At 32.0% G+C, this 13,408-nt stretch overlaps 1 protein-coding gene across 15 annotated transcripts in view; it reads left to right on the top strand.

The window, feature by feature from the left end:
* LOC106793611 (syntaxin-binding protein 5) overlaps positions 1–13,408 on the top strand; it is a 55,962-nt gene that overhangs the window by 23,535 nt on the left and 19,019 nt on the right. For 5 of the 15 annotated variants that reach the window (XR_001382445.1, XM_014760658.1, XM_014760655.1 and 2 more), the window contains exons 6-15: positions 1,300–1,504; positions 1,727–1,802; positions 1,902–2,056; positions 2,185–2,476; positions 2,567–2,810; positions 2,971–3,230; positions 3,562–3,751; positions 5,386–5,418; positions 8,434–8,772; positions 9,435–9,996. Coding sequence is in view for 14 of the 15 variants with exons in the window: in XM_014760658.1 (XP_014616144.1) it covers positions 1,300–1,504; positions 1,727–1,802; positions 1,902–2,056; positions 2,185–2,476; positions 2,567–2,810; positions 2,971–3,230; positions 3,562–3,751; positions 5,386–5,418; positions 8,434–8,772; positions 9,435–9,996 (2,356 nt within the window). In the remaining variant the exon portion in view is untranslated. The remainder of the gene's footprint in view (positions 1–1,299; positions 1,505–1,726; positions 1,803–1,901; positions 2,057–2,184; positions 2,477–2,566; positions 2,811–2,970; positions 3,231–3,561; positions 3,752–5,385; positions 5,419–8,433; positions 8,773–9,434; positions 9,997–13,408) is intronic. The other 10 variants (XM_014760662.1, XM_014760664.1, XM_014760665.1 and 7 more) reach the window with 4 other exon arrangements.

The raw sequence follows: 13,408 nt of genomic DNA on the forward strand, positions 1-13,408 counted from the left end.
ACGAGAAACGAGCGATAATAATAATTTAAAGTACAGACAAATTTGATATCCAGTTATGATTCTGATAAATAATTGTTCGATACGTGAGTATGCTCTACTGTTGTTAAGTTTATGTTGATCTATGGTAGTTATAAAATCTCAATTACAACCTTGGGTAGATAGCAACGTCGTTTAAGATTATTTTAACGAGTTAACCTACATCGGATTTACTACATGAAGATCGATTCGTGCATTCGGTTGAGATATATTTTCTCTGTTATTTATCTTTTTTTCAGATTGTCTGGAAAAAAGAATTCGTTTCGCTAAATTTTAATTAAACGATAATGTATATTTTTCCAAGGTTCATATTTTTCTCTTTTATTTTTTTTTTTTTTTTTTTTTTTAAAGTGTGAAATATTTTTCCAGACAATTCAGTAATTTGATTGCTATCAATTTTGACTTACGATTAGATTTCATTTCAGTTTGATAACAACACGAATGTATTATTCATGATGAATACCCCTTCTCGAGCATCAGTAATTAAGTTCGAAAGTTCGAAGATCTTTTGTATAATAAATCAATTAAAGTAGTCATGGATGATCCAAGCATTTTATTTATCTGACATAGAATTGAAATGATTCATCTATAGATTAGCTCGAGAACGTCAGTGTAAAAAGCCTCCATATCAGACCAGTAGGTCGTAGAAATTGAACTCTTGTTTGTTAATGACACTATGGGCCACGATCTTATACGTGGAGCTTGATAATTCGTAAAAACTATTATACCACATCGATCATAATCTTATCTTTTCGGTAAGAAAGTCGCAAAACTTACAAATTAGTATGAATCACAGTAGTCATTGTTTAACAGTAAATGTAATTAATATTCTTCTTCTTATTCTTATTGTTATTATCATTATTATTATTATTATTACTATTGTCATCTTCATTATTATTGTTGCTATCATTACTACCGATTATTATAAATTACAGAGTAATCTTTTGCAGAGAGAGAGAACTCGTGGGATACTATCATCACATACGCATTTTTCATTCATCACAGTTTTCATATGCGTTTTCATTATGTGTATGCAGAATGCATTTTGTTGCGAGACATATTTTCAGACTATCATGATATATATACATATCTATATATATATATATATTTTTATATATATATATAAAAATATATAACAATCGCAAGAAATAGTATGTATCATTAAAAATCCGTCATTATGCGTGTCTTTTGTCGGGCAAGAAGACCTTTTTGCCGCTTTATGTCTCGTACACGCCATCGCAGTTCGGAACTTTTTGTTTTCAGATGCTGATCGGATATGAGAGTGGACAGATAGTCCTTTGGGATTTGAAAACGAAGAGCGCGGATTACAGATGTCATAGCGACGAACCCTTGAAATCAATAACATGGCATCACGAAGGCAAACAATTTATGTCTAGTCACAACGATGGTTCGCTATTGACTTGGACGGTGCGTCAATTAAAGCCAACAAATGTCACGCATCCACACGGTGAGAGTCAATATCCTCTCTCTTAGATTCTCTATGCTCATAATTGTGTTATCGGATATGTCAGACAATACTTACCCTATATATAGATATATATGTCTATATATTCTCGCATTGCAGTTATTTCGCGTTAGTCCATTTATTTTCCCTTTTATATAATTATTTCTCATCGTTACTTCGTTAAAATCGTCGAATCATTTAGCAACAATTTGTTTTGTTATTTAGCGAAAGCTACCAAAGAGGGAGAACCGGAACCCTGTAAATCTATACAAAAAGTGGAATGGAAAGTGTCAAGATCCGGGTTCGTAATTATACGATTATTCTTTAACAATTGTTTGTTCTTTTTTTTTTTTTCATTTGCGACAAATTAGATCATCGTCAATTGTGTAATTTATAATAGGGAGGCGTACGTCATATTTTCCGGTGGTCTAGCGTACGACACAACTGGAAGGACACCTAGTATTACGGTTATACACGGAAAAACCACGACTGTTTTAGAAATGGAGCACAATGTTGTAGATTTTATAACGCTTTGCGATAGTCCTTGGACAAGTGGTACGTGATATCATTTGATTTTAATGGTTTATTTTTTTTTTTTTTAAATAATTCATTACAGCGATCGCATTTAATAAAATTTTTCCAGTCTTGTTAATGAAACGATTGCCGATTGTGTTTCGTTGCAGATTTCCAGGATCCTTACGCTGTTGTGGTTTTACTACAGAACGATCTCGTGATCATCGATTTGTTAACATCAGGATTTCCATGTTTCGAAAATCCATATCCAATGGACATACACGAATCTCCCGTAACTTGTTGCGCGTATTTTGCCGATTGTCCTTCGGATTTGGTACCTGCATTTTATTCGGTTGGATCCAAATCGCAAAAGAAAACTGGATTTAGCGAAAAAGAATGGCCGATCTCGGGCGGAGAATGGAGTTCTAGTTCGAGCAGTTACAATGAAATTATTATCACAGGGCGAGTTCTTTCATCATTATATATTCGTGAAGAATTTTTCATTAATATATTCTTATCAATTAAAATTTGACGTAATATCAATTTGAACAGGCACGCGGATGGTAGTATAAAATTTTGGGACGCTTCTGCCGGTACGTTACAAGTTCTTTACAAATTGAAAACGGCGAAACTTTTTGAAAAGAGTAGAGCCAGAAGCGTTGACTCGGAGGAAGATCCATTGGCGATACAACTCATTTACCTTTGTCCTGAAAGTCGAAAGTTGGCGATCGCTGGCTCGGGAAAATACGTTGTATTGTTTAAATTTAAAAAAGCCGAAAGTATGTCGGAAGTAGTCGTGAGTATTATATATATATATATATAATATTACATTATTTATTATATTACCTGTGTTAAAATAATATTATCACGTAGGAATATTAACATTAGAATATTTGTAAGATTAAAAATGTATCATGACGTTTCTGAAAGATCAACCTTGGTGGTTTACGGTTTAGACATTAGAAGTACCATTGAGCCAAAATCTAGCGAGAGAAACAGAAAATTCACCGGAACATGATGCGCCAGCGACGGGAAATGTTACTTCAACCGGAGAATCTAAACACACGTCGGAATATAATCATCCGTTGAAAGTTAAAAGTGGTTTGCAAAAACGTGCTGCCGGTTTTCAAGCAACATTGATTTGTTTAACTATCGCACCGAGCGGAGAACAACCTGAAAACATAACAGCCCTCAGTTTAAATTCATCCTACGGATTGTATGTATACGATTAATTATTACTATTATTTCACAAATATTTTTTATTTATTTAATAATCTATCACTTTTTATCAATCTTTTTGATATTTCTCGTTAATATTTAACGATCGTTTAAATTTGCACAACGTACATTATCGCATAAGAATTATTTTTGCATGTATTAATAAGAGAAGGTATTGAATTCTTACACACACATATATATAGCTTTTTTTCTCTCTCTCTCTCGATATTGTAATAAAATTCAGTTGATATGAAAGAAAAGAAGAAAAAAGAAAAAAGAAAGAAAGAAAGTCAACTACGTAAATTTGGTGTGGAATTGGTGAATTTCAGAATGGCCTATGGAAACGAGACAGGGTTAGTAATAATCGATATCGTGCAGAAAATCACTTTGATCGTGTTGCATACAACAGACCTTGGTGGAAGCGGTGATCCCTACCAACGAGTTCTACGAAGTCCCAAGCGGCAAGATGACTCCAAGCGAGAAAACGAAGATAAAGCGAGGAGCCCGAGTGCAGATCAGGTAAAATGTACTTCTTTCTTAAATGTTACAAATGATATTTAGATTTATCGGTTCTTTCTTTTTTTTCCACCGTCCTACCGCCCTATTTTTTTAACAACAAAAAAAGAAACCAAACCAATTAACAAAAACTTCTTGGAACTATAAATCCTGGACGTTTTTGCATTTTGCTTTTGTTTAAATAATACCATCGCTGAAATTGTTTATCATTGCATGATTGTCTAATTTCCGTATAAGCTGACCATACAGATTTTTTATTTTTTTTTTTTTTTATAGAGAGAGGATAGTTAACATTTAATGCGGCATACTATTTTTTTCGATAATAAGAATAGATCGCTTGAATTTGTTTTATACATATGTCGAGAAACGATTTAATTTTTTCATTTTTTTTTTTCCACTAACTTTTTATGCGTAGGTGTTCTTTATATATATATATATATTTATTATATATGTACATATAATCGTTAACGTGCATTTTTCGCACGTTTATCGAGCATTCTCATATAAATACGTTATTATTATAGCTTGCGTTTTCTTTTATAGCCGAAATTAATTTTAGTACCGTGTGATATGCATGAATATACGAAATTTAAATCTTACCGCCTAAAATACCAAGCAATATAAACCCTGACGCGTACAATTAATAACATAGATATGTTAGATAGAAAAAAAAAATATCTAATTCGATAGTAAAAGTTGAATAGCTATTTTCACAATAAACTATTGGCATTATGCATTATTTGCAAGTAACCATAATAAAAAACATACGAGCTAAAACTTTCACAAGTACATATATATATATATTTTGATCATTAAAAAATACAGATTTTCCTTCATTAGGTTCTTTATCTCTCTGTTGATATATATATTTTATTTGTTATAAATATGAAATATTTTCATGAAAATATTTAAATACGCGCGCGAGTACCATATAGATATTTGTTAAATAATTAAATATTTGAAAACACGCTGCGCAAGGAAGGTTTTAATGTATTTCGCAATAATAGGATGGGGTGGTAGTTCTATGAAAGAAAAATAAACATCCAAGAAATTACGTAACATAATTATTTGCAGAATAAAAACTACGCGCGTACGAATATTACAATTGATTTTTCTTTTAATTGGAAAAAAAAGTATGCCCATCGAATAGGTATAATATTAAATATAAATTTCGCGATATAATATTAAGAAAAGGGAATAATTAAATGTATTTTATATATAAGTAAAAACTCGATCCAACACGATGATATAGTTTACTAACGTTGCTGATCAAAGATCTAATTGAGAATTGCACGAGCGATATTGGTCAAACTTGTCATTTTCCATGCGTCGATATTTATTCAAGTTAATAATCATTAGTACGTATTTTTTTTATCGTTTTTTTCTTCTTTTTTTTTTTTTTTTTTCAATGTCTCATATCATACCATTGACACGCATTGTATGGTATGTAAAAAAATTAACTAACACGATACATACCTTTGATAATAGATGAACGATACTAATTGAAATTAAAAGTTGCCGGTTTCTTTAGTTTTTTTTATTTTTTTTTTTTATATACAATATATATGTAATCTTATAAGAAAGATGTGTCCTGTGGTCGCGCTTATGTATGATACATTTATGTATTTAATGTTTAGCTAACTACTATGTGCCTACCCACATTGAAACAAGTAAGGCCAACATTTTTTTAACTAAACGGATTGTTAGACACTTATATAAATATATTCGCGTGATTAAGTATATTATTATGTGAAATTATTTCAGTTATATCGTGTAATATCAGACGTACTTTTTTTTTTATCCTTTTAGGTAGTTTAATTGGTAGTGAGTTGTTCAATATTAATCGTAGTTCGGTCTATGGTATATTATAAGTGATTGGATCGATGTTGGATATGTAGAAATTTAAATTTGTGCACAAAAAGGGCCAATATATATAGAGTCGCTGCTAAAATTGTAAAAACAAAACCTAAATATTAGAAAAAAGTATTATTGCCATAACGTACAACAATATATAATTAATATTCCGCGTTAAAATTCGAAATTCTTTATTGGTTTTCACAAACGTACGATGTACGTTTGATCGAATTTTCTTTTTTACTTGCATGCACGTTTATTTCTTAAAACAAGATTATGTGATTATTTGCCATTGTGATTTAGTATAATAATCTAATTTTGTATCGGTCATTTAATCAAAAGTGGTAAGAATTAGGTATACGAAATGAGACGAGATTCGATATATGCAGTGAACACACTCGATGCATTGTGTTCAAATTTTTATATTATATATGAGATAAAAATTGCATGCACGACATTATATTATGCACTTTGCAACAATACGTGGAGATACGTATTAACACATTCAAACATACATTCACACATATTACACGATTAACATGGTGTTTTTTATCTGTGAGTTTGATGGGAACTGCAGGTGGTTGCGTTGTTCTAGGTATAAATGGAAAATATCCCTAGTAGGATCGTTTATTTTATCAATTTTCTTCCTGTTAACACAATTATAACTATCGTTTCTTATATCATATCAATGACAGTAATATTTTGTACCCCTTAGACGTTCCGAATTTTTCACATTTATATGTCGTCGATGATAATTATAATTATTTATCTCCTATTATTGCCATTGTTATTCCTCTTTACCGAATTAAAGTTTCATGTAGTTAAAGAAAAATGCAACTATTTCATTACATATATAATGCATATTTGCACACATCAACATTAATTGGTTACTCTTCTTCGTGTTGGTAAATGTTTACTTTTGTAAAACTTATTAATTTATCCAAAATGTATTTGTTACTTGTTCTCCTTTGTTAAGAAAAAAAAAAAAAAAAAATGATTAAATTCATTACTCTCGTGTTGCACCTTCAATACATATGTATATAACATCTATATCTAATATATGTTTTATACATATTATAAACGTACATAAATGTTCATCTTAAATCCTATTTATCTACTGTCTTGATCTCATGCTTATAATTGTTCGATAAATAAAATGAAACAAAATTGACATTCTCTTTGAAATGCAATTTTATATTAGAAACGTTTTAAAGTTATTCTTAAAATATTAGGCGGATAATGAAATTCCTGTCTCTCGTTAATAAGAAATGGGTGAAGTTAGACGGATTCAGTTTTCATGGTTTAGATTTCTCGACGTCAAAGAGATTTATTTATCAGTCGATTGAAAGTAAACCGCGATAAGCTGTTTCTTCCGGCACGTGCTTTTGCTCGACGAAAATCCAGCTCGAACGGCTTTAGAGTTACTTTAAATTGGAAAACAGAATCCATTTGAAAAATATTAAAAACGACAGAAATTAACGTTTACAACCTAATAGATATTATACATTTAAAATTACGTTAGATTACTTTTTTGGGGGGTTGTTTTTTTTTTTTTTTTTATATCGAATCGTACGATTATTTCTTTTGTATATTTGAATATTTTACAAAGTATTTACAAGAAAAGTGAACATTTTTATTTGATAGACGAAACTATATATTGCTTTCCGTAATGGGGATACGTATTACTCGAAGAATCTTGAATAATTCTTTATCGTTATATGCCGATTTCTAATACTATAGAAAATTTTACGAGCATCTTAAGCAATTATGGTAATCAGAAACATCGTCTCGCTGAATTTATTACTCGAATATTCTTTGCTCATGGTCTTATCTAGATATCTCGAATGCAAATTCCTTATCGTAACAAACTAAACTGGGAAGTGACAAGTGACCACGTTTCTGCAATATTCTTTTTCATTTTATCATTTCTTCTTCGTCTTTTTTTCTTCTGTTTCTTTTTTTTTTTTTTTTCATTTAAAAGTCTTGCAATTAGTTTCCAATTATTTCATAAACGTTTTGAGTTTAATCGTTCGAATAGCATAACACGTCGAGTACCTACCATATTGATTACTAATTGCGTATCATTTCAAAATATTAAAACTTATTATATTAATCCGATAGAAGAATCTCTCTTTAGGAATTTCACGCGGCTTTCAGTGTGGTTTTAAAAGTGACATGTGTGTGATGTTTTTAAGTCATAGCAAATAGCGAATTATACCCGCAAAACAACACTTTTCAAATGTTGAGTGTATCTAACAAAAATTCATCGAATCTAGTGGCGTTGCTTTTAATTTCCTTTTCAATATTTCAATATAAAATGTATAAACTGTTATATATTTTACAAACGTGTATTTAAAGGTGCACCAAAATGCAATTGAAAATACAATAATAATGATATGCTTCTTTCTTTCTGGATGGAATGTTGAAAAGAAAAAGACAAATTATTCCTCATAATCCGATATATAGTAGTAAATCCACAGAGCGTGATACGAAATTATAATATATATATATACGAGAAAAAAAAAGAACATGTATTCGCGTTTGTCCAACGATTATATATCGATTAGCACACCGGTAACAAGTATAAGGAAGCACATTTCAATTCTCTAACTAACAATAAGTAGAAATCGTTGCGGCTTTCTCGTTGAAGCGTGATTAAACTGTGGGAGCGAAAAAAATAAAATAAAATAAAACAAAACAAAAAAAAGAGACCACCCGCTACACATAATACGATTGGATTGTGCCTGCTTTTAGTCGTAGAACGAATGTTCTGTCTTTTCCACCTAATGAACCGATTAATTGTACAAAGCCCAACATGTTGAATCCATCAGACTCAGCCGGAAGCTACGAGGGAGAGCGAGCCAGTATTAACGATGCTGCTACCAGATTCTCATCATCAACAGCAACAGCAACAACAGCAACAGCAACATTCACAATACCAGCGGGCATCGCCACGTGATTCGAGTTGTGCGATTGAAAAATTGACCGAGGAATCGGCTAGCGAGGGCTCCTCGGCCAAATCCCATTTTGGAAGTTCAACAACATCGAATGGCGAGGATAGCCCGAAGAATCATGGTTGGAAGGGTTTTCGTCTTAAACGCCAACTCAGCAAGGTCGATCTCAAGATAAAGAATACATTTGCGTCGTCCTTGGTGTCATCTCAGAATGGGGTACTTGTATGTTCTTATTAAGATGCGCTTACACGACGGAAAATCATCTTACCGTACGACGAAATCGTATTTCCCGTCTATCCCGTCTCAATTTTCTCTCTTTTTATCTTTTTCTTCTTCTTCTTCTCTTTTTCATTTTATCTCTTTCTTCTCTCATCCTCCAACTGTCCAATTTCGGTAGCGTCTACTTTTCAAGGCCATCGCTGTCAATTATCTCGACCTTGTTCACGCCACGTGTCGATTCATTCTCGGGATCTTCTAACTAGCTGTTGAAAGAAGCGGTGCAAAGTGGGTTGCCACTGTGTCAGACGTATATACGAGGGGTGTGTTGGGGTATCTCTTTCTATCTATATAGGTGTTCATTAATTCGATGCCATTTTAACAAACGTAATATTAGTTTTACGAAATAGTATCCATTATTTTCGACGAGTCTGATCTATTTTTTTTTAGGCAAAATAGGCCGAATTCCTTGACGTAAAAATTTGGCAATTATTGATGGAACGAATAATCGTCGCACCGAATTAATTGATACACCTAAACAGATATATACGTATATAGCAAGGAAGCTTGGTGGTCATTCCTACATTAAACGAGTTCAGTCGTAACGGGCCGGTAGATTGAGCGAAAGTTCATACGAGTACCCCTCCCTCCCCCATTTTCAGCAGGTAGGGAACGAGAGTGCTACTCAGAAGAGTTCTTCCGTTTTTTATTGCAACGTCAACGAGTCCTCGAGAGTCCTTTCCCCGGTCGAAAGTCTTGAGACGGAGGAGGAGGAGGAGGACGAGCATCCCTGTGCGAATACCTCGGGTCGCGAGAGTCCTCAAGGTTCTTCTTGTCATCGTGATACGAAAAACGCGGATAGCGAAAACGAGAGACAAAACGTTGAACGTAACGAAACAGGAACAACTAACGTTACGACAACGAATATTACGAGTAGTAGTAGTAGTAGTAATAGTAGTAGTACTACTACGAGTACTCTGGCGAGTACTACTACGAACACGATGGCCGTTAGACCATTAGAATTGTCCTTGCACGAGAATGATCGAAAGCCACGATTGAAGAGGATAGTGATGGGGATACAGAGTAAGAGAGAGGGACGTCTGCTATCCGTGCCCAATCTGAAATACCAGAAAACCGATGGTACTACCGTTTGCGACCTGAGATGCGAGGATAACACTGCTCCCGTCGCTGACTCCTTCACCGGAAATCTTATAAGAAGATTCAGTAAGTGTTTTAATATTAACAAATAGAGAAGAGTGTTGTGTTGCTCGTGTGGCCTTTCATTTTTTTTTTTTTTTTTTTTTTTTTAATTTTTTTTTCTCATAGAGATTAACGGTTAATTATCGTTTTAGAGATTACTGCATTGTGATTGAATGTATTGGTGAACGAAGCGTGTGCGAATGAACGAAGAAGCTCTGCGCGTCGTCGTACTACTAACGAGAAAGCCTGATATCTTTCTTCTGTTCCTTTTTTGTTTTTTTTTTATTATTAACGAGTTGAACGGGGCTTTGACTAACATGAATTTTTGTTTAATTAACAAATCGCGTGCGATATTGATACGCGCGAATCGTTACTGCTAACACGGTGGGCCCCAGTTCCTCCTTCTCCTCCTTTTTCGTTTTTCTTTTCATTCATCTACCTTTCGTCGGAGACAGAACGAATTTAGTTAAGTATTAGAAAATATATATTGATTAAAAGAGTTAAATAGAAATGTCTCCGGCTAGAGAATAAATTTTGTTTCCAATCGATTCCAATTTCATTGAAAAATACTTCGTTCTGTGATATTAATAAATGGAGGACGAATAATATATAAAAATAATCGATTATTGGAAAGTTCGATCAGGGTAACGGATACGGTCTTTGGCAAATTTCATTATGAATTTTTTCTAATATATGATTCAATTAAAAACTATTGCAATTATATTACGAATACGGAGAAAATGAGGATGATAGATAGTAACGAGAACGTTTGAGGTAATCGACGTAGAATCGTCTGCCATCGATCGTATGCACCAATGGAACACCATAATTGCACGATGTGCCGCCTAAGCACGTTCTCTCTAGTTAAATGGTTTGTCGGTGCATTGAGTTTGAAAGGATACAATGTTCGATTCTAAACACGTTGTTGATTTTTTTTTTTTTTATTCGGTACGTCGTGTCGCGTATAGTAATACGTTTGCGACCTACCGAATATGACGTTTAGAATGAGACAGCATGTTTCACTGGCAATTTTAGTAAGCACTGCTTCGGTAGAACCATGATATAATATATTTATATGTATCGTTTAGAGTATAAAAGAAACGAATTTATTTATACCAAATAGCACGGAAATATAAATCTATGAAGTGGTGCGATATGGTGGTGATGGTGGTAATGGTGATGGTGGTGATGGTGGTGGTGGTTGTAGTGGTGGTAGTTATGGTGGTGGGTGATGGTTTTCTAGCTCAGCGTCAAACACAAAATATATAAAATCCTAAGTGAAAATCTTCGTCTATTCGTCCAATAACCGTTGTATCCGTTATTCTATATTTTATCTTTTATTGTTCTATTGATTCTTTTTGCGAATATATATATTTATATATAACAAGAACAAATCTACACCGCATTGGCAGTCACGTATTAGCGCGGATTAGATACAAAAATTCAGTCGAGTGCGATTTTTTGTCCGAGTTTAAAACTAATGTTACACGGAAAGCTATGCTAATCCTCGATACGCTTTTTCTGCTCCATTTTCCTTATTCTTTTTTTTTCTTATATATTTTTTCTTTCTTTCTTTCTTTCTTTCTTCTTTTTTTTTTTTTTTTATATTTTCTTCTATATAATACCTATCGAGGGCTGATAGTAGGCGGTTCCTACCGATCGATATTTTCTCATCGTTTACTTTTCAGTATTGTGTCTTATGTTGAAGAATAAATCGAAGGAATGGATTCGCGTATACTTCAAACATAAACTAGTTACTCGATATATTTTCGGGAAAAGGATTAATTCTCCAAGAAAAATTCTCTACTTTTATATATATATATAAAAGTTTATACGAGTTTCTAAACTGAAAACATCTGCCTTTGTAAATCCATTCCCATTATTAATTTTATCTCTCCCCTTTCTTATTTCTTTTTATTTTTCTCTACATTTATTTTCCTCCTGACTTAATTCAGATCCTAATCCCTTCGGCTCGTATCGTTAAATACTTTGTACTTTCGGTGTTAATGGAAATGCATAGGATGCCCGTAGAAACGCATGAGATACAAGTTTAACACTAAACTTATTGACAATTTATGTGGAGCTATTTATACGGTGTAATAAAGTAATTGATCAAATGATCATTATTTAAAAGAAGTTATATTTTTTTTTTTTTTCGATCATACGATGGTACGTTTAGTGTTAAAGATTCTGTGTTACAATTCACATCAATTTTTACAATGACGAAGTATTTTACATGATACATCATTTTGAAGCATTTATGCGAAGATAAAATGTATGGTTACGTTATTATATTCTTGCGAATTTCTCGTATCGCCATTATGAGAAAGTTGATTATTTGTAATTTTTCTAAAATGTGAACATACAATGTTTTATTCATTTAGTTTCTTTCACACAAAATTTAGAATTCGATATTACGATTATATTTTTAGGAATTATAGATGATAGGTGTAATTTTATGTATTTCAAATAATACGTTCTTTCTCTGTAGAAACCTTTTTTATTATTATTTAAATTAAAATTTGTCTTTATCGATTAACTAAGAGAAAAGAAGGGATCTTAAGATAAATATTAAATTTAAAAAATAACTTCGTTACAATCGAGAGAAATGTATCTTCTTATAAGTATACTCATTTATTTATCGTAACTTTTTCGTTATAAAACTTTAAAGAAAAGTTATTCCATCTCATAAAAATTGTATATAACGTCCCATATTTTTCTATCTTTTTATATCGCGTATAAATTAAACGTTCTATATTTCCTGTATATCTTAATAAAAGCGAAAGAACGATTTTGATCTGTCGGAAAAGTACTTGAGAAAGAAAAATGTATCTTGAAAAAGGTAAAAACATGAATCTTATAAATATTGAACGAATCCCCCCCATTGTGTAGTAAGTGTATGTAATCGGTATCTAATGTTTACACTAACTAAACAAGACAATGTATAAAATACTTATTGCATCGAAAATAATTTTCTTTCTGATTTAATTTTCCTATAAAATTTTCTATAAGTCTTCAGAAAAACAACGATTTTTTATTAAATTTTTTTTCTATACATAAAATATATCTCTCGAATTTAAAATGTAGATATAATATAAACCGTGGAAATGAAATTGATGTAACAAAAAAATTCTGACAAGACGCGTAACATTTTTTTGATAAAAAAATATTGTTAATTAAAAGGATTTTCCATCTTTTTTCTGAGGTACATCCATTTAATCTCCATGCATATACTTAAATTTTAGACTTGTGAGATATATTTTTTAGAAAAGAATTAAATAAAAAGAGTTATGTGTATTTTTTTAAATTTCGAGATTTACAGACAATTTTTATAGGAAAAAATGATGTAATCTGTGCCGATAGGTTTTATTCGGTATTCGTATTTAAAGTACTTGTTCATTTCTAGTCGGACTTTCAACGAGTCGTTTATTTTATT

Source organism: Polistes canadensis, unplaced genomic scaffold (genome assembly GCF_001313835.1).
Source record: "Polistes canadensis isolate GaletaPanama2010 unplaced genomic scaffold, ASM131383v1 scaffold_16, whole genome shotgun sequence".
NCBI classification, from domain to species: domain Eukaryota; kingdom Metazoa; phylum Arthropoda; class Insecta; order Hymenoptera; family Vespidae; genus Polistes; species Polistes canadensis.